The sequence below is a fragment of the Panulirus ornatus genome, chromosome 34, assembly GCF_036320965.1.
Source record: "Panulirus ornatus isolate Po-2019 chromosome 34, ASM3632096v1, whole genome shotgun sequence".
In the NCBI taxonomy this organism is placed as follows: domain Eukaryota; kingdom Metazoa; phylum Arthropoda; class Malacostraca; order Decapoda; family Palinuridae; genus Panulirus; species Panulirus ornatus.
In genome coordinates, this window is record NC_092257.1 from 15,130,683 (window position 1) to 15,152,912 (window position 22,230).

Below are 22,230 nucleotides of genomic sequence, written 5' to 3' on the forward strand. Positions count from 1 at the left end.
GCTTATCTCCTCCATTTTTGAATGCCTCTTCTTGAGCATTACCGTACGATCTTTGAGCATGACGGTACGTTCTATGGTAGTATGGTAGACTCTCATACCCAGTCGTCGTACCGTCGTGCCCCAGGGTTGTACCGTCGTGCTCCAGGGTTGTACCGTCGAGCCCCAGGGTTGCATCGTCGTGCTCCAGGGTAGTACCGTCGAGCTCCAGGGTGGTACCGGCGTACTCCAGGGTAGTACCGTCGAGCTCCAGGGTTGTATCGTCGAGCTCCAGGGTTGTACCGTCGAGCTCCAGGGTTGTACCGTCGAGCTCCAGGGTGGTACCGGCGTACTCCAGGGTAGTACCGTCGAGCTCCAGGGTTGTATCGTCGTGCTCCAGGGTAGTACCGTCGAGCTCCAGGGTTGTACCGTCGAGCTCCAGGGTTGTATCGTCGTGCTCCAGGGTCGTACCGTCGAGCTCCAGGGTGGTACCGGCGTACTCCAGGGTTGTACCGTCGTGCTCCAAGGTCGTACCGTCGTGCTCCAGGGTTGTACCGTCGTGCTCCAGGGTTGTACCGTCGTGCTCCAGGGTTGTACCGTTGTGCCCCAGGGTCGTACCATCGTACTCCAGGGTCGCACCGTCGTGCTCAAGGATCGTACCGTCGTTCTCAAAGGGTGAACGCACTACTCCAATTCGACCCTTACCCCATTTCCCCTTTTACCTCCTTCTTCAACACCGAATACCTTCCACTGAGCTATCATGACCCCTATACCCTCTGCATCCTTCAGTTCTCTCCCTTCCTCACTGCTGAAGGTCAGCAGCGCCTGCCTTGTTGTGCACACATTCCATCTATGACGGACATAACAACACCAACTGCTCACACACAACGGCTGAACAAGACCTACATAGTAGACTATCACCCTCGAAACAATGCTCCGAATCTTATCTATTCAAACATTAATATCGATCGTAATATTCGGATGTTACAACCAACACTGTTACCTTTATATATGGATATTTGTGATCCGAGCTGAATCACATATGTGTGCAAATTGCAAAAGTAGATTCCCTTTTTTTCGATATTCGATACTTAGGTTTGCCAACTTGACTTTGAACCAATTTAACGTTACTGTTTCTATTTGATGTTAAAACCATGTGTTAATTTACAGCCAGAGTCTTATGATTAAACACTGACGAGGTTGAGAGTTTAGATCCTGGAGGCAGAAACACAAACACAGCTGTTGTCTAACACAAAGGCAATATCTTACGACTCCAACACAAACATCAAGGTCGTCCTAAAGGAGGAAGGTCAGTGGAGGAGACTCGAGAAGGAAAGACACTAGAGAGAACGTCATGAGGGTTGGTGACGTCTACATGTGAGTTTGTTTCGGTCAGCAGTTAATCAGGGAGTTTGATAACACGTACAGGCAAAGTTAGGAGGGACAAGCAAAAGCCTTGAAGTAGTCCATCTTTCATAGGAAAAACAGTCACCGTGTGGCCTAAACAGTAAGACATGTTGCATTGAAATTATAACTTCGTTAATTGGCTTCAAAATGGCACATATCCTTCACAGTTAGACTAGTGAGAAATTTTGAATACTATGGATTTATGAGAACTTTTCTGACGTGATGGGGAAACAAGAGGACTTTGGCCAGACGTTATCGAGAGAAGAGAGACGTGAGCGTCAGTGAAGAGGGAATGGACTCATGTTGAACGTCGTCCACTGCCACATAACGTAGCGCTTAAAACTTGATAGTGACTCAGACTCTGAATGTATGACAGCCTCTGTCACTTCAGGGAAGCCAGGAGATGATGTTTATATGTTGCTAGTCTGACGAGGTGAAGAAATTATCCCTCACCCGCGATGCTTTGTGATTCGAGGGGATGGAAACCAGACGCCTTACAGACAGACAGACAGACAGACAGACAGACACACACACACACACACACACACGCACACACACACACACACACAGGCACACAGGACCCTGGTCACTTCTGAAGTTTAGGTACTAGGTCTCTGGGGTCGATGAATCTTCTAAATTCAATGATGATGAACAAAAGACACTCGTAGACGTGAGGTATCAGGGGCAGGGCATCTGAGTGGGATGTCTACATCATATACATTACCTGTGGGACGAAAAGGTCCAAGAAAGCTTGCTTCTTTTTGGGATATGAGTACGCTGGTAGGATCCAGATAACTTTAGTGTTGTAACCTCCTCACAACACTAGAAATATTGGCTATCGACACACGAGACTTTATATCATTTAAGGGAATTATTTCCATTTAAAGAATGAGGTACAGAGACAGGAGATAAAAACAATATGTCATTGAAAATGAATCTTTATTCAGAATCTGTTTCGTTCCTGAGCTGAAAGAATTTATGACTTATGGAAATCCATCCAGATAATATATATATATATATATATATATATATATATATATATATATATATATATATATATATATATATATATATATATATATATATATATATATATATATATATATATATATATATATATATATATATATATATATATATATATATATATATATATATTACATCATTACAACTACAGAGGTGAATGAAAACTGAAACATTTTCCTTCACGTACATTTCACGACTCCACACCATCAGAGACACCAAGCCTCGCTCTGGCAATATGGACTTTGTCAGCATCATAAATTAACTTTGATAAAATCAGAAATGCTCCTGTCGCCAACAAATGGTTAAATATCACAGAATACACATTATAGATATATAAATACATCAGCCACTCACTCATCACCACATAACTAACCTCTAAATAGTCTTTCATTATCGTGTTCAAAACGAGTTGAAACATAAATGCTTCCTCAAACAGGACACTTCAACCTTTCTCTCTCCTCTTTAATTCCACATGACGAAAACAAAGACAATGATGCAGCTCTACTTAAGCATCGTCCAGGGATTCTAAATACGTCCCTATGACCTTATGAAAAAAACTGTTATTGACAATCATTGTGTCTCATATCTCTTATTCCTTCTCTCCCTCCGACGAGAAACACACCAGAAACCACAACACAGTCACTCCATCATCACTCATTTTTTTTTCAATCACGAGCCACTGTTGTAATGCTAACGTCTCTCTCGTCCATCCTGTTGGAAAATGAAAAATAAACGGAGCGTATATGTAAACAAAAGCGTCTGTCTCATAGATTCTTCATCCTTCGACGTGTCATATGTCAGACTCCCCGGCGCTCCTGAGCGTCATGAAGGAAATGGCGAAGTCCTTGGGTACAGAGGCGGGCTTGTAGTTCATCATGAGCAGGAGGAAGCCAATGGCCAACAAAATACCTAGGAAGATCATCCCAAAGGCCAGACCCGTCATATCACCTGCGGAGGAAGACAAAGACTCTGGTAGGGAAAGTCAACTGTAGCGCAGAAGGTGCTGTGGTCGCTGAGCTCTGGCAGACCTTCTACAGGTGTGGGTATGTGTATGGAGGTGTTACTGTGTGTGTGTGTGTGTGTGTGTGTGTGTGTGTGTGTGGGTGTGGGTGTGTGTCTCTCTGTGTTCAATCACCTGTTCCCTGGTCACAATGTAAGTAGAGATGACAGCCTGGACAAATACTCCCCCCTTACCCATCCCTCGTCTTGTTACTGAACACAGAGGAACACTGGAACACTATACAGGAACACAGAGGAACACTGGAACACTATACAGGAACACAGAGGAACACTGGAACACTATACAGGAACACAGAGGAACACTGGAACACTATACAGGAACACAGAGGAACACTGGAACACTATACAGGAACACAGAGGAACACTGGAACACTATACAGGAACACAGAGGAACACTGGAACACTATACAGGAACACAGGTGCAGTAATAGCAGTCTTTTTTTCCCTTTATTTTGACCACTTGTGTCACTGAAGGCCACAGACAATCAGTGAAGCCCTGGGGACGCGCCAGACATTTCGGTTAAAAAGATATTGTAAACTTTATAGTTCATAAGGAAACCTGGACAGAAACCATGGAAATAATGAACCTCGGGCCTATAATACAGCCCTCACTAAGGAGAGTTAATGAAAAAAAAGAATAAAACATTTATACGTTATTCAAACACCAACTAATGGCTCTTTATTGCACAGTTACTATAAATTAATGGTCTTTATGTAGTGTGTCCAGTGAATGATGTTTTGAATAGATAAATGACTGGTTGTTGACAGGATGGGAAAACTAGTAACAGACAACTAGAGGAGTGGAAAGACGTTCTGGCAGATGAACAGACACATGGGATTGTTGAACAGATAACTGAAGGTGCTGAACAGACACCTAGGGTGTTGAAGAGGCACTCTGGGTTGTTGAAGAAACACTCTGGGGGTGTTGAACGGAGACATGGGATGTTGAACAAACTTCCAGGGATGTTAAACAGAAACGTAAGTTGAACAGACATCTAAGTTGCTGAACAGACAACTTGGATGTTCAGCAAATAGCTGATCAACTGACCTGATGTGTAAGGGGTGCCGGCTTTTCTCAGCTGAGCTATCCAGCTGGCGTAGTCGAGGTCACCGAAGACGTTACCTGTGGAGGTCAGGTCAACTCAGGTCAGTGATGGATCTTGACCTTTCCTAAGGTCAGCGTTCAACAAGGTAAGAAAGTGGCTTGTTTGTTATCTTAGAAAATAGAGATGAAGATCTCGCTATTGTGTAATGATTGTTTGATTTTCGTTTTAATTAGAGATGTCACAGTTACCAACATGGAATGATGGAGTAATTGATGCCTCTCTCTCTCTCTCTCTCTCTCTCTCTCTCTCTCTCTCTCTCTCTCTCTCTCTCTCTCTCTCTCTCAGCCCATCACCAATCACAACATTCCAGACTGACAAAAACACCCGGATCTTCGTCTTCCTAAACATATCTACAAACTATACCTTAGCTATACACCAACCATCCCCCACCCACACGAGCTATACAACATAACACCAGCTACAACACGCTCCTACAACCTCCCGGGTACGAGTTGTAGACTCACGCGAGTAGTGGTCACAATGTTTGGAGGCGACGACCTTGAAGCCAGACTCCCCTACGTGGTAGGTGCTCAGGAAACACAGTCCGGTAGCTCCCTTGTTCTCCTCCCCACAGACATCGAAGTCGCCTTTGCCACACGAGCTGCAGAAGTCGAAGCTCTCGCACACCGCGTTGATGTCTACGGCAGGAGGAGAAGGAGGTGATAGTGATGATGATGTGGTGGTGAGTTTATTATCATTAATGTTAGGTTTATTTACTTGGTATCAATATAGTTTTTCATCACTGATGTATTTCGTACGACAATCGTGATTCTTCTCATTTCATTTCTATTTCGTAGTATAAGATTTTTTTTTTGTGATATACAAGAAATAACCTCCCCCCAGACATTGCTCTATAGAGGCCCCCAGCCCCTTAGAGAGGCTGGACTACAGAGACCATCCCCCCCTCTCCCTACCCCACCCCATCCCATCAAAATGGGTGGGCTCTGGCTGAGCCTCCGTCTGTCCATCCCTCCCTGCAGTGCGTACCTTCAACACAGAGCTTGGCACAGCTGGAGAAGGACGCCTTCATCGCCACCAGCTTGTGCTTGTCATTGGGCAGCCCCTGGGTTGGGTTCCTGCTGAAGATCTGGTCCGTCCTCTCTGTCAGGTGGGAGAAGAGACGAAGTTGGTCATATTCCAAGCTTTAAATCAAGTCGTTTATTATGATTTGATGTTCATTTCCCTATTTACAATTCTCTTGTGCCCTCCAGTAAGACATTGTTTTACGTGTCTGATTGGTTCATTGGCATCTATTTTATTTGTAGATGATGCAATGACGCTTTTAAATGGTGGAACAGTGGTCTACTTCGAGTGTTATTATGAGTTTGCTGAAGGAGTAGATGCAGGAGGTGTGAAAGGTTCCATAGGAGGAGGACCTTACTGAAGGATTGGATACAGGAAGTGTGGAAGATACCACAGGAGGAGGACCTTACTGAAGGAGTGGATGCAGGAGGTGTGGAAGATACCACAGGAGGAGGACCTTACTGTAGGAGTGGATGAAGAGGTGTGAAAGATACCACAGGAGGAGGACCTTACTGGAGAAGTGGATGCAGGAGGTGTTGGTGGTGTAGTTGCCGCCGTCCACCACGTCCAGGTAGTGTTCGACGTGCAGATGACACACGTTTTCGTAGGGGCACCACTCGAAGCTCTGGCAGGTGATGGAGGTCTCCGTGGAGCAGTGCCTTGTGTAGAGGGAGAGCGGAGGATGTGAGTAAAACACGTGGGATGAAGGAGAGTTAGTGAAGGACTGAGAGACAGTTACTCTTGCATGAGTGAGGGTGAGACTGCTGAAGAGGTCTGAGTAATCCCTCGCCATGTTGTGAGACTAAATCAAGCTTAGATTTACGTAAGATTTACGAGATAGTTTCAGACTGTATGAGTCTATTTACTTAAGCTAACCAAGAAGATATAGACGCACCCTTTATCACCCTAATGTGCAATCTAGAACTGCCTTAAATCAAAGCAACCAACTTCGTCCGTACGTGTGTGTGTGTGTGTGTGTGTGTGTGTGTCTGTGTGTGTGTGTGCATCAGCCCTGCACCCGTGGGGTTCACAAAGACTCAAGAACACTCCCACAGCGTCCTTGGTAAAGCCTAAGGACCTGAGGAGCTGTACTCACATGGCACAGGTCTCCAAGCGGTCCACGCCGTTGTAGACGGGGCCACTGGTGTTCAGGGAGACGCCCCCCAGTATCGGGGTATAGTCGAAGAGATACGTTCCTGTAAAGAAAAAATGGAGAAGGGCGACATCGTACATTCAGTGGCAGCGTCGCGTTTACGATGCTCATAAGGTCTGACGTTTCAAACTATGGCCACTAGTAGATATACAAATATAACCAAACCTCCAGATTTATATATATACATTGTCAGCACTACGTATAAAGTGACTTATAAAGACGATTAACTTATGAGATATAGGTCATAAGTAGCAATAAAGTCCATCTTCGTCTCGAGTTATCGTGAGGGGCGTATCATGAACGAAGACAGTGTTTAGTAGATTTCTAATATGACATTTCCTTCACTGTCTACCACCTCCTCCTCACCCCCTTCCTCCTCTACTTACTGGAGTAGATGAAGGACTGACTGTAGGGCTTGACCTCGGTCCTATTCAGCTCCTGGTAATGTCTGGCGATCAGGAGGCATTTCTTCTCCTCGATGTGGTGAACGACCGTCTCACAGCGGAAGGCCTGCCATCCCACACACGCCACCAGACACTCGTTCAGGTCCGTCACCTGCGTGCGCAGCGGCAGCACCAGCGGGTGAGAGGGAGGGACGGGGAGAGAGAGAGAGAGAGAGAGAGAGAGAGAGAGAGAGAGAGAGAGAGAGAGAGAGGTGTGGAGGGGGTTATCAACATGAGCAAAGAAGGGTGGGACGAAAGGGAGAGTAGGAGGAGGAGGAGGAAGAGACCGAGTGCGTGAGCAGGCAGGAGGGGAAGAGAAGAAGTCCTTAAATATATATATATATATAAAAGAAAGGGACACGACTTAGCCACATCCTCAACACCTCTCAAACATGTCTTGAATGTGTCCCTCCTCCCTCCCCCCTACACACACACACACACACACACACACACACACACACACACGCACACACTTCCACAGGTCCACAACACGTCCCATACACTCCCCTGAAACAGGTGTCAAAAAATCTCTCCCCTTCTCGCCCTAAGACAACTCTCAGAACACGTTTCAACCACGTTCTCTACGACAACCTCCCCATGAGTTGACCTTACGTTCAGTATGTAATCCGGGTCAACCACGGTCATGCTTCTGGCCTCGAAGGTAAACTGCTGCCTCACTGGGTCGAGAGGGTCGGGCGTCCGGTAATGGAGGCTCATCTTGGCTTCGAATCCCACCGTCTTGTTCTGTGAGGAGGAGGAGGAGGAGGAGTGGTTAAATGAGTGGTTTAGGGGGTAGTGGTCGTTGGGCTTTATCTCCATAAGAAAACACCGGGACTATAGCCTCTCTTGCCTACCTTGTAGGGGACGCCGAAGATAAACTTGCCGTGCCTTATTGCCCCGAGGACCTCCTGGAAGACCATGCTGGAAGGGAAGTCCTGGAAGGTCTGGTTGTGGATGTTGTAGATCCAGTGGTGACACTCCGACACCGTCTCCACTGGCTTGCCGTCAGTGGTCTCCAGGGAGCTCAGGAAACACGTGTTGTCGTCGCAGTGGTGGAACGACCTAGGAAGGAGGACGACGGAGGAGAAGGGAGGGAGGGGTGATTAAGTTGTCGTTGCAATGGTGGAACGACTTCAGGGGACGACAATGGAAGAGGGGGTTAAGGGGGGTTGTTGAAGTCGTCGTTACAGTGGTGGGAAGGCCTAGAGGTAATCTACTGGTAATCAACTACACAGTGGTAGGTAATTACACAGTGGTAAGTACTTACACATCGGTAGGTAATCACACAGTGGTTTGTGAATATACAACGATAGGTCATTACACAGTGGTTGGTAATTAAGCAGTGGTAGGGTAAGTATTGACACAGTGGCACTACGTACATGCAGTCAAAGGCTTCTTCGTCAACGCAGATCTTGGCACAATCTTCGGTCAAGTGAATATTCTCCACAACTTTTTCATTGATGCCAGGAAACTGCAGTGGTTCATCCTCCGGCTTCCTACAGTGGGTGGGAGGAGTAGAGACGTCAGAGTCACACTATGATAGCTGCACCACTGGCGATGCAGTGTGTGAGACGTCAGTTTTGATGTAGTGATAGATATATATATATATACATAGTGAGAAAGGAATATCAGATATAAACAAAGTTAGAGTCAGTTATTCATATCTAGAAACGACGTCGAGCCTCGAATAGAAACGAATGGTTCGAAATGAAAATTCAGATAAGGTACTGAAAAGTTATAAAGAAAATGTAAATCTGTAAATTTCTAATGAATGCATCTGTAAAATTCAATCTTGGGATTTGATTTAAAAATAATTATGGACCCCCTGAACTCTGACCTGGTATCTGGAAATCCTCTCCTCTTTTTTTTTTTTCCAAAAGAAGGAACAGAGAAGGGGACCAGGTGAGGATATTCCCACAAAGGTCTAGTCCTCTGTTCTTGACGCTACCTCGCTAACGCGGGAAATGGCGAATAGTATGAAAAGATATAGATTATGTGTATATATGAATATAGATGAATTCATCTATCAACCCTTCCAGGAGATTGTGATCGAGGAACCGCCTTTGAAGTCTTATCTAGAACCGAGCTAGAACCACCAGCCTTCACTCTAGCCTTGTCGAGGACCTACACAGAGAGACAGAACCACCAAACCCTCTTCTCTGTCCCTCTTTATATCTGGAGGACCTACCTGAAGGAGTAGATGTAGGGGGCCCTGTCCAACATCTTGATAGTGGCAATGATCATGTCAAAGTCGGAGGTGTTGGTGATTATGCCGGTGAAGCCAAGGGTGATCTGCGGAGGTGACATGAGAAGTGAGGTGACATCAGACATTAGAACTGAGGGAAGGGACATGGAGTGTAAGGTGGCGTCAGATGTTAGAACTGAGGGAGGGGACATGGAGTGTAAGGTGGCGTCAGATGTTAGAACTGAGGGAGGGGACATGGAGTGTGAGGTGGCGTCAGATGTTAGAACTGAGGGAGGAGACATGCAGTGTGAGGTGGCATCAGACGTTAGAACTGAGGAAGGTGACATGAGGTGTGAGGTGACATCAGACATTAAAGCTGTGGGGAAGGGGCTATGGTAACCTTGGGATTGTTGACACCTCTGCAGTAAGAATGTGAAGTGCTGGATGAAGAATCTAATCATCATTAATCAGTTACCAGGAGATTACAGAGATTAATCAAACATAACTATCTTAAATGTTTCATACAGCATATGTACGTCTTTGCTGACTGCAGTGTACTTAAACGTCTATGCTGCCTACATTATGCTTACGTCTAAGCTGCATTGCTGTATGCTTACGGCTGTGTTACACTACCGGATGCTTAAGTCTATGCTGCACTATACCATACTTACATCTAAGCTGGCTATGCTATACTTACGTCTATGCTGGCTATGCTATACTTACGTCTATGCTGGCTATGCCATACTTACGTCAATGCTGGCTATGCCATACTTACGTCTATGCTGGCTATGCCATACTTACGTCTATGCTGGCTATGCCATACTTACGTCTATGCTGGCTATGCCATACTTACGTCTATGCTGGCTATGCCATACTTACGTCTATGCTGGCTATGCCATACTTACGTCTATGCTGGCTATGCGGACGGGTGACATGCTGCCAATTTCCACCAAGAGCTGAAGGATCTCGTGTTTCATCTTATCCTGTCGCTTGGATGCGACTGTGAACTGGTCCTCTGTTGGCACAAAGTGGAACCCTTAGATGGAACGGTAGGTGAAGGAGATGCTAGGTGGGGGGAGACGGTACGTAGGGGAGATGCTAGGTGGGGGGAGACGGTACGTGGGTGAGATGCTAGGTGGAAAGATGCCTCTAACGTTAGATGACGGTAAGAGGAGAGTGACAGTCTTCACTAACAGTGAGGTATTTGAGTTTGGACTAACAGGTTCTAATACGTTCTAACGTTCTTTTAATATCCCTTTCCTTATCGCTCAAAATACCACTGTCTGTGGAAAACATCTTATCAAAATAAATATCTTAAGTAATTCATATGAATTCCATTCGAAATTTCTGTAAAAAGATTCCTTTTTCAGTTTAATTATATTGATTAATTCATTACTTAGTATCTATATCATATATATCAATTTTAGTATTAGTTTGACGACATTCTAAGCATGTGTCAATTACAGATGTAGTTTAGTGTGGAAACTGGCGTCAAAATCAGCGAAATGATTAGAATCAAACTTGACAGGAGAATTAGCATCAGAATTAGAATAAAATGTAGCATTTGAATGCGTTAAGAAATGGTGTCGCAATTGTCATGAGACTAAACATCAAAAGTAGTAGAGGAATTAGAATCTGAATTACCATCAAAAGTGATATCATAATTAGCCGTAATCGTATTGAGAATTAGCATTAGAATAAGTATGATAATTAGTCGCAATCATTATGAGACTTTGCATCAGAATTAGTAGAATGATTAGCTGTAATCATTATGAGAAATAACATGAAAATTAGTCTAACAATCAGTCGTAATGATTATGAGAATTGACACCACACAAAATCAGTATGATGAATAGAATCGTAACCTATCATGAAAATCATATCATCAGAATTAGTACACTAAGGACAATAACTATAATCGAAATTATATGAGAAATCAATACCTAGAATCACAGTGAAACTAAACATCCACGTAAAGGCTTGTCAATCATTGGACGAAAGCAGTCAGGTCAAGAAGGCAGTGTGTGTGTGTGTGTGTGTATAGGCTCAGGCCACCGACTGTGATCAGCTGGGAAGAAGATGGTCAGGTAGGACCACTGGTCAGACTGCTTCTCGAAACATTCCTCCACGGAGAACTCCTTCTCCGAGAAGTAAGTCACCTTCTTGAAGTCGTAGAAGTTGGTCGTCATTGTAGCCACCACCTAGTGGGAGAGGAACCAAGCAAACGAGGCTTTTTTTATAGAGGAAAAATGGTTTGGTTGAGTCTCGATAGAGTTTCGCGGCTTCGGTAACGTTTATTGATGTTATAAGGGAGTGTTTGTAGGTCTCCTTTTAGGTAAGATCTAATGATGTAGTGAGGTTTAAGGGGTATTTTGTAAAGCTTAGTGGTGCAGACTTCCTAATGTTCTAAAGCGCCATGGAACCAGCTTTTTTTTATATTGGTTCAAACAGCCTCGTTCCGAACCGAAGATCCGAGCAGGTTTGGATCACTCGAGCAGCCTGGTGGCCAAGATTATAATCACATCTAACAATATTTACCGATTCTAGTAACATCGATAGAGTAATCAATTACATCTGTACTTTGTCAAATATAAATTAGCTTTTTTGCTGGTCTGATTGTACTCATATATAATAAGATTTTGTGAGATATAGAACATGTGCTCCACCAACCAGTGAACCATAGATTCGCGTGTTGAAATATTTCTGGTTTATTGATTTGGAAATATGTTCCTTATAAGCTCTACACGATATATATATATATATATATATATATATATATATATTTTTTTTTTTTTTTTTTTTTTTTTTTATACTTTGTCGCTGTCTCCCGCGTTTGCGAGGTAGCGCAAGGAAACAGACGAAAGAAATGGCCCAACCCCCCCCCCCCCATACACATGTACATACACACGTCCACACACGCAAATATACATACCTACACAGCTTTCCATGGTTTACCCCAGACGCTTCACATGCCTTGCTTCAATCCACTGACAGCACGTCAACCCCTGTATACCACATGACTCCAATTCACTCTATTTCTTGCCCTCCTTTCACCCTCCTGCATGTTCAGGCCCCGATCACACAAAATCTTTTTCACTCCATCTTTCCACCTCCAATTTGGTCTCCCTCTTCTCCTCGTTCCCTCCACCTCCGACACATATATCCTCTTGGTCAATCTCTCCTCACTCATTCTCTCCATGTGCCCAAACCATTTCAAAACACCCTCTTCTGCTCTCTCAACCACGCTCTTTTTATTTCCACACATCTCTCTCACCCTTACGTTACTTACTCGATCAAACCACCTCACACCACACATTGTCCTCAAACATCTCATTTCCAGCACATCCATCCTCCTGCGCACATCTCTATCCATAGCCCACGCCTCGCAACCATACAACATTGTTGGAACCACTATTCCCTCAAACATACCCATTTTTGCTTTCCGAGATAATGTTCTCGACTTCCACACATTTTTCAAGGCTCCCAAAATTTTCGCCCCCTCCCCCACCCTATGATCCACTTCCGCTTCCATGGTTCCATCCGCTGACAGATCCACTCCCAAATATCTAAAACACTTCACTTCCTCCAGTTTTTCTCCATTCAAACTCACCTCCCAATTGACTTGACCCTCACCCCTACTGTACCTAATAACCTTGCTCTTATTCACATTTATATATATATATATATATATATATATATATATATATATATATATTCTCAATAAGCAACTACAGGGTTGTCTCCTGTCTATATACCCAGAGTTCTACAAGTCCTTAACCTCCTGTAGTTACCCTACACAACAAGGACACTTACCTGTCTTGGGTTGGACACGTTGTAGACAAAGAGGTCTCCCCTTGTGGGCATTTTGAAAGGCACTCTTCCAGTGGCAGTCACCTCCATGCCCTGCAGCAAGAAGGGAGAGGTGAGGTGTGAGGGAGGGGATGAGAGGGAATAGATACATAGTGAGGTGAGGAGAGGAAATTACAAAAAATGAGGAACCACCAATGAGGAGGTGACATATGATGGGAATACAGAGATATGTCTAAGATGATTAGAAATGAGGTATATAATGATTACTTACGTGAGGATATGAGGTGAACATGAGGTGAGTGAGGTGTCAGATGAGAAGGCTTGAGAAACCAAGTTGCAAAATCAGGGGAATTCAATTATATATGTCCATGAGGGTTTGAGTTACTGAAGGCGTGACACCTCATTAAATGAGTGAAACGAGAAACAAGGTAAAAAAAAACTTATAATCGAATTGCTATCAAATATTAATTCATTATCGATAAATCATTTTGATTTCACTGTTTGTCATAATCAAATCGTATCTGCTGTATATTCCCTCCCTCACTATAGTACTCCATCAAGTTTATCTTCATAGTATCATTCAAATCTACCATCTATATACCCTTAGGACAAACCTACCCCTCTACCTGGTCGTCATCATACAAGCCATAACCAGTCATCTCCTACAAGTCCCTCTCCCACCACCACCCCCACAGTTACCTGCCACAGCTACTGAACCACACCCGAACTTCCCCTCACTGAACCCGCGACGCCAGGACACCCCAGGACACGTCACTGAAGGCTAACCTGTGAGAAGTAATACTCGAGCACAGCCTTGGGCAGGTTCTCCACTCCTCCGACGCTGAGGTCGGGGATGTCTTTGCGAGTAGATGTCCACAGGTCCCCCGCTAAGCCTCGGGTTGAGCGCTCGCCGATGAAGGCGTACGTCTTATCCAGGTGGAAAAGGTCGTTTGGGCCAAGGAGCGTATCCCCGGTGCCTACATACCCTCCTGAAGGTGGCGGGGAGGAAGGGGGGAGGAAAAAAAAAAAAGACGACTTATTCCATGGCTTCCGTGGATGGAGTGGGGCAAAAAGGTTCAGCTATACACGGGATCCGACGTTCGATTCTCGGACATCGAACTCTGGCACCTCACAAATATCATACACCAGCATCAATACATGACGGATATCTCATATATATAGACAAAAGATATCTCACAAAGAAGTATCTATAGATATAAACACTGTGATACAGATATATTTCGGAGTACCAGCAAGGGTTCACGATGCTGGTGAGGGATGGAGGGAGGTGTGGGGTGCTGGTGTGTTGGATTGCGAACTCACCATAATGAGAATCGAAGGTAAATGAGGGAATGAAGTCCATGCTGCAGGTGCCGTACTCTTCGTCGATAGAGTACTGGATCCCTGTTGTGGTGAGAGGAAACGAGGATCAGAGAGCATGACACGGAGGCCAGAAAAAACACAGGCACACACACACACACACACACACACACACTCACACACACACACACACACACACACACACACACACACATAAGTGCCCCACCAGACAGTACTCTTGGGGACGTGAGTGTGATGATTACTGATAACTTGACCTGTGTTGTTATGACCTCTGTTGACCTGATCTGTCTTACGAGGATCACTGATAACCTGACCTGTGTTTTGATGACGTCTGATGACCTGACCTGTGTTATGATGACCCCTGATGACCTAACCTGTGTTGTAATGACCCCTGATGACTTGACCTGTGTTATGATGACCCCTGATGACCTGACTTGTGTTGTAATGACCTCTGATGACCCGACTTATGTTGTGATGACCTCTGATAACCTGACCTGTGTTGCGACGACGCACGATGAACTCACCCGTGTTAAAGTCGTGAATCGCCCTTGCTGCAAAGCCAGATATCTCTCCATGTGAGGTCGAGGGGATGTAGGTAAGTCCGACCAGCGAGAGTTTGCCCGCGTACTGCATCTGCCGGGAGAGAGAGAGAGCCATGGAGATGATAACCAACCTCTGTAGCCAGATATCATATCTCGCAAGACTTTATCATAAGAGTCTCGAAGAAAAAACGCGCAAAAGAAAGAGGTGGCTTTGGTGATCATTTTTATACAAACTGACTCTTAGTTTAAATGTTATGATAGAATGTGTTTCAAAGGGTAGTACACATGGTCGTGTTCAAATCGTCTTGAGCAGGACGGTACGACCCTTGGTCAACGACGGTACGAACCCTTGATCAACGACGGTACGAATCCTTGATCAACGACGGTACGAATCCTTGATCAACGACGGTACGAACCCTTGATCAACGACGGTACGAACCCTTGATCAACGACGTTACGACCCTTGATCAACAACGGTACGACCCTTGAGCCTATCCATACCCGAGGGTCGTATCATTGTGCTCAAGGGTGCCATACGATCGAACTCTAAGGGTCGCATTTGTGGTGATCGAAGAGTTACGTAGCACGCACACACACACACACACACACACACACACACACACACACACACACACACGCACACACCTGTATCTTATCCAGGTGTTGATCGCCGAAACTTTGGCCGTCGACCTCGGAGTTGGAGATAATTTCCTCCGCCATCGAAAAGTGCCAGGGAATACTGGGAACTTTATCATCAGCCACGACGCTCACAAAGCCCTCACACGACATGCCCCGCGGCGTCTGGCGTGGGGGAGAAAGGTCGTGTTAGTCGAGTCCATGCATGAGGTAAGGTCAGTTAAGGAACAAGAAGATGAGGGCGGAGTGTGTGGGGTATGTGGGGGTGTTCGAGGTAGTGTGAGGAGGTGTGAGGTGACGCAGCATCACCTGCCTGTCTCTCATGTTTCAGATGGTAAATAACATCAAAAAGTTGGAATGAGATTTCCTTCTGTCAGAGACACAACTGGTTTTCATCTATCTTAATCGTAATAGATAATCTACATCTCCTGCTTTCCATAGACTAATATGTGGTTTGTTTCTGTGCACAGAATTCTATGTTTTTAATATACCTGATGTAAGGCAGAATATAGGTGGGTTCTGTATGACTGAACGGGCCTCCATAGTTAGAGAGAGAGAGAGAGAGAGAGAGAGAGAGAGAGAGAGAGAGAGAGAGAGAGAGAGAGAGAGAGAGAGAGAGAGAGAGAGAGAGAGGATTACCTCTAGGGGGCCGTGGCAGTTGAGGAAGGGCGTGAACGCCAGCACCGTGTACTGCCAGTGGTCCCCGCCCGTGTCCCTGATGGAGGTCTTGAACATGACGGGCACACGTCGATCCACCTCATGCAGGTACCCGGCCTCCGGCATGTCCCAGCCCTTAACTGCAACACATCAGAGTGGATACCAGTGTGGATATACATGGCGGCTCCTGCCCGTGGTTGGTCAGTGGGTGTGAGGGAAACCTATACACTAGGTGGGTGATAGGCGCAGTTGAAGTCAAGCAAGAATGGGAATGGTGAATGGATGAAAACTTAAAAAAAATAAATGGGAATTATATCAGAATTATATTACAAATATATTACGACTATATTATGATTGTAATATTATATTACAATTATATTATCAATACATCACAATTATATTGTACTTATATATCAATTATATTAATATAATACAATCATATTACACTCTGTTGATAACCATTGACCCTTCCCTCCCCTTTCTCTGCAAAATGATATTTCTTTCGAATGGATTTATGACCTGGATCAGTTCAGGTCAGAGATATGTGCAGTCTCTGGAATGAGCTAAAGCGTGAGAGGACCCCGCTGCACGAAGGTAGATTGACCAACCTGCATAGTAGAAGTTGAGCATGATGCTCGACCCTTCAACGCAGGTGTACCACTCCTCTGTCATGACACCTCCTACAGACACGTCTGCCGCTATGAACTTCTGCAGGAGAGGACGCACACCGTCAGTAGGACAGGGTAGGAGGGGTGAGGAGGAATGAAGGGGGGGAGGGGAGAAATGAGTCGCCTTTAGGGCTTCATTCTACAGAAGGGAGTTACAAGGAGAGACTCACCCTATATAAGGGGACATGTAGGTGGAGAATCATCCTCAAAGCAGTTGGTGTAAGGCCGACACCAACTGCTTTCATGATGATAAGGGAGCGGAACCCTGACGACCAGGTTCTTGAAAGGGGCTTAGGAGGGACGCGTCACAAAGGGTACAGAGGTAGGTTGGTGGAGGGAACTCCCGTCTGTCGTAGACGACTGACGATGATTTTGACCAAACATACGTCTTCAGGGGCAGCGAGGAACGGCGAGGTCTCAAAAGCCTCAAGATAGACAGGTCAAACCTCATCCTATTTTGATCCTCAGTTATACACTCTCTCTCTCTCTCTCTCTCTCTCTCTCTCTCTCTCTCTCTCTCTCTCTCTCTCTCTCTCTCTCTCTCTCTCTCTCTCTCTCTCTCGTCCGTCAGCCGCCTAGAGGCCAGCTGACTGGGGTCGGTCTCTACGTACGGTGTTCATAAGGCTGGCCAGGCGGAGGATGCTCGAAGGACCGTAGGACTTCGGGCCATGCTCGGGGTCCTGGTCGTACCACCCCCAGGGGGCGAAGCCCACGCTGTTTCTGTGGAAGGACGGCATCATGACGCCCCGTGTCGTAGCAGGGAAAGGAAATCATTGAAGGGAGACACTAGCAGGATCTCCCGCCCTTTTTAATGGTCAGGTACGAGGATTGCCTCATCCTATGGGAGGGAGATACAAGGAAGTACTCACCCTATATTATGACATTGACCTCCAGACTCCTCAACGAACAGATTCTTCTCAGGGTAGAAGTGGTAGATGGTCGTGCTGCCGTTGAAGACTACAAGTACAGCCACAGTGTCTGAGTCTTCGTCGTGGTAGATCTTCCTCTCCCGGTATTCCTCCACGTAGTAGGTCTCGTTCTAATGGGGGTCAGATAGGTAAGAGGGTCAGTGGCTGTTAGCGCGAGAGGAGGGGAGGGTGGGTGGTGTCACGGTGGTGTGAATTGGAAGAGAGAGGGAGGGAGGGTGAGAATGATGAGGGGTTAAGGAGGTAGTAGTAGTAGTAGTAGTAGTAGTAGTAGTAGTAGTAGTAGAATTAGTAGTAAGAGTAGTAAAAGTAGTAATGATAATATCAGGGGACAACTCATGGCAGAAAACATATATTCATTAGTAAAATTTCAGGTGCGACGTGAGTTTAAACTTCATCTTAAGATCTAATAGTGTCTCCCCCACAGCCAGGGCTCCCAACCCTGGCGTCACCCACACACCCCAACCAGCCGATGTCACCAAGCATTCCTCCTGGGGGGAGGGGGGGGGGGGTTACTGAAGCCATCGAGACGTGTCCTTAGGCTGTCAGATGTCATCACTTCTAATGTCTACAGTCGTGAACAAGTCCCCTCCCCCGTCAGCAGGTCTCCTTCGTCAGATAGTCCCCTTCGTCCTCAAGTCCCCTTCGTCAATATGTATAAATATATATATATATTCATAAGAGTCCGTCAGAGTCCTACAGAGTCCTATACAGTGTCCTCAGGCCTTACGTGCACGACATCCGTCATCTCGACGATGAGGGAGAAGGACCTGGCTAAGACAGGGGCGAAGTCCGGCACGGGGTGTTCCAAGTTGTCCTCGTCTGTTGGAGGGTCACAGATGTACTCCCCAGCTGCCTGCTCGGCTAGCAGGAGGGAGGACAGCACCAGGCCAGCCACCAGCATGCTCACACTGCAGGATAACAAGGTCAGGTTAGAGACGTGTGGAGAGATATCGGGTTTAGCTGCTATTAGAGATCTTTAGTGACATATAGGGCTGCTGTTAGAGATATATGGGGATATATACGGTTGCTGTTAGAGATATATAGGGATATATAGGGTTGCTGTTAGAGATATATAGGGATATATAGGGTTGCTGTTAGAGATATATAGGGATATAGGGATGCTGTTGTTAGAGGCATGTAGAGCGGTATAGGGTTGCTGTTAGAGACATATAGGGGATATACAGGTGGTGTTAGAGATATACAGAGGTATAGTGTTGCTGTTAGAGATACATAAAGAGATTTAGCGTTGCTATTATAGTTATATGGAGACTTAGAGCTGTCATTATAAAGTATCAGTCCTGAGTTACCCAGTGAGCGACGACAGCAAAACAGGGTCTCAGAGACACACAATCAAATGCATAGAGGGGCCTTAGAGTGAGTGGCGCATGTTGAGTTCCCGTGAGCCCCTCTCCCGGATACTGAGTTACAGGTACGTCCCTCACGCCACATCTCATGGCATCCACTTGCCACATTGATATAAACAAGTTAGAATGATGAAGTTGCCAGAGTGATTCTCACTTAGAGTTATCACAGGCAAGAAATCGACCCAACCTTCCTAACGTGGAAGCATAGATAGATAGATAGATAGATAGATAGATGGATACATACATACATACAGAGAGAGAGAGAGAGAGAGAGAGAGAGAGAGAGAGAGAGAGAGAGAGAGAGAGAGAGAGAGAGAGAGAGAGAGAGAGAGAGAGAGGAGAGAGAGAGATTGATTTCCCGAGTCTAGGTGAGGCATGACAGGGCGTTGTGTCCCCATTGTGGGCGCCCAGGTAGGGGGCGGCGGTGAAGCCTCAGATAAGCTGACCTTGCTGACTGCGCTGGTCACAATGTTGGTCAGATAAGCTGGCGACAACAAAAGAAAAGATAGTGATTCAATACGACCACGGTGACCAACAGCTTTCTATATATACATATAACACAATAAACTCATAGGAATTATATATATATATATATATATATATATATATATATATATATATATATATATATATATATATATATATATATATATATATATATATATATTTCTTTCTTTCAAACTATTCGCCATTTCCCGCATTAGCGAGGTAGCGTTAAGAACAGAGGACTGGGCCTTTGAGGGAATACCCTCACCTGGCCCCATTCTCTGTTCCTCCTTTTGGAAATTTAAAAAAAAAATCCGAGAGGGGAGGATTTCCAGCCCCCCGCTCCCTCCCTTTTAGTCGCCTTCTACGACACGCAGGGAATACGTGGGAAGTATTCTTAATCCCCTATCCCCAGGGATAATATATATATATATATATATATATATATATATATATATATATATATATATATATATATATATATATATATATATATATATATAAAGGGTACATCAGGAACAGACAGACAGACGACTGAGCCATTGGGAAATAGTCCTACTCTTGGAAAGTAATAGTACAGGAGGGGAGAATATCCAGGAACAATGTGCTCTCTCTCTCTCTCTCTCTCTCTCTCTCTCTCTCTCTCTCTCTCTCTCTCTCTCTCTCTCTCTCTCTGGAAATAAAAGATAATCCGTATCTAGTAATATAGATATATCAAGATGTTCTCCTCTGACGAAACATATGATATATCTCACACAGTCAGTATGAGCTGTGAGTTATCAGTGCACAGTGAAGGCGAGTGTATTGTGAGTCTGGTCACTCACTGGTCTAAAGAAATTTAGCGTGAAAGACGTCCATGTTTTCATATATGATCTAATCACCATAAATACTACATTTCAAATCCTCCATAAAAAAAAAGAATGTAATTAGGAAAGAAATGGAGGTGATTATATTTCATGGTATAGTTTGATTCAGTGGGAGGAGATGATATAAGGAATCTATTTCATACATGATCAAATGCCATTAGTCGGCGTTTCTACAGTCATCAGCCTATATGTCTATAATCTTTCTATATACCTATGTATACACCCGCCCCTGTATAAGGTCGTATCCCAGGATCCCTTGTGATTGTGGTGTCTCGTAGCGACACAAGCTGGGCCATCGAACTGCTGTTTAGGAGGTCAGGAAACACCCTTAGAGAGGTAGATGAAGACAATGAGGACGAACTATTTTGAGAGAGAGAGAGAGAGAGAGAGAGAGAGAGAGAGAGAGAGAGAGAGAGAGAGAGAGAGAGAGAGAGAGAGAGAGAGAGAGAGAGAGAGAGAGAGAGAGAGAGAGAGAGAATATATGTGTGTATAAGGAAAGATGATCCAGGGCAATGATGAAAACATGTGTGTGAATAGAAGGATTTTCCTCTCCCACTTCACAGAGGAGTTATGCTTTATCTTCCTGCATCAAAGATCAACTTTTGAAATACGTTCTGAAAAAATATCTTACTCACGAACACGGTCATTTGTTAGATTTTTTCACCACTACAGCTCAGAACTTTTTCACTAGAAATGTGAGAATGTAAATGATTGATCCTGTTAGAATGTAAACAATTGATCCAGAATCATTAGAACAATCTCACTGTTTGTGTTTAATACGTTGGCAGCCGCTCGTTATAATGAATACATCTAATATCCGCAGCAGAAGGCGAACAAGGAGGGACACTACGGGTATATAGGCTTACCTGCAGGTCTTCGGCGCCATCGCAGACGACGGACGAGGCCGGGACGCGTTCTGACAGCCAACTGGGGGCGGCCCAGGTGAAAGGTTTAATGGCGGTAGATGAGGGAGGGAGGGAAGAGGAGGAGGAGGAGGAGGAGGAGGAGGAGGGGGGTTTCGGAGCGGGGTGGGGGTTTGGGGGGCGACAGTAGGCTGATGAAGCGAGGGGCGTGCCCAGTTGTCAGCTCCCCTGTCAAGGTCACTTACTATCTGTTATCGTAACCACGGCATCCAGCAAGGCCGGCGGTGGTGGTGGCGCCCCTCGCTCTTTCCCTCCCTCCCCCAAGGGTGAGTGTGTGGTGTGGCTGCGGCAGGTCTCCTGCGGCGGTGGTGGATCTGCGGTCCACAATCAGTAGTGGGGGGGACGGGCGCCGCCTGCCTCGTGCATGGTGACGCTCATGGTCGTCGGTATGTCTACTGACGAAGGCGTGTGAATGATAGGGTCATCATGCGGGGACCACAGACCACAGTCAGTGTTGTATGTTACGTGAACACTGATCTCTCTCTCTCTCTCTCTCTCTCTCTCTCTCTCTCTCTCTCTCTCTCTCTCTCTCTCTCTCTCTCTCTCTCTCTCTCTCTCTCTCTCTCTCTCTCTCTCTCTCTCTCTCTCTCTCTCTGCATATTTTCTATACATGTTTGCCATATCCTGCCTCTGTGAGGTATAGATCTAAGAACAGAATAGACTTATATA

At 45.4% G+C, this 22,230-nt stretch overlaps 1 protein-coding gene across 1 annotated transcript; it reads right to left on the reverse strand.

Moving 5' to 3' along the window:
* Positions 1-2,305: 2,305 nt before the first annotated feature.
* LOC139759922 (uncharacterized) lies at positions 2,306-21,641 on the reverse strand. The gene is made up of 24 exons (XM_071682542.1): positions 21,505-21,641; positions 18,650-18,830; positions 17,863-18,032; positions 17,605-17,713; positions 16,934-17,033; positions 16,308-16,465; positions 15,678-15,833; positions 15,015-15,123; positions 14,473-14,553; positions 13,936-14,138; positions 13,153-13,242; positions 11,399-11,540; positions 10,245-10,354; positions 9,343-9,446; positions 8,534-8,650; positions 8,009-8,216; positions 7,767-7,898; positions 7,098-7,266; positions 6,655-6,754; positions 6,072-6,217; positions 5,523-5,636; positions 5,000-5,173; positions 4,478-4,552; positions 2,306-3,357 (listed from the first exon to the last, which is right to left on the reverse strand). The coding sequence occupies exons 1-24, from the start codon at positions 21,522-21,524 to the stop codon at positions 3,200-3,202; spliced, it is 3,126 nt and encodes a 1,041-aa protein (XP_071538643.1). The 5' UTR covers positions 21,525-21,641; the 3' UTR covers positions 2,306-3,199.
* Between the last annotated feature and the right edge of the window lie 589 nt (positions 21,642-22,230).

Bases quoted from the DNA above. Each gene is read 5' to 3' on its own strand.
- LOC139759922 (XM_071682542.1), bottom strand. From the start codon at position 21,524: ATGGCGCCGAAGACCTGCAG. The intron at 18,033-18,649 runs GTAAGGCCTGAG...GACCCCCATTAG, and splicing joins AGATGACGGATGTCGTGCAC to AACGAGACCTACTACGTGGA. The intron at 13,243-13,935 runs GTTAGCCTTCAG...TTCTTGCTGCAG, and splicing joins TCGAGTATTACTTCTCACAG to GGCATGGAGGTGACTGCCAC.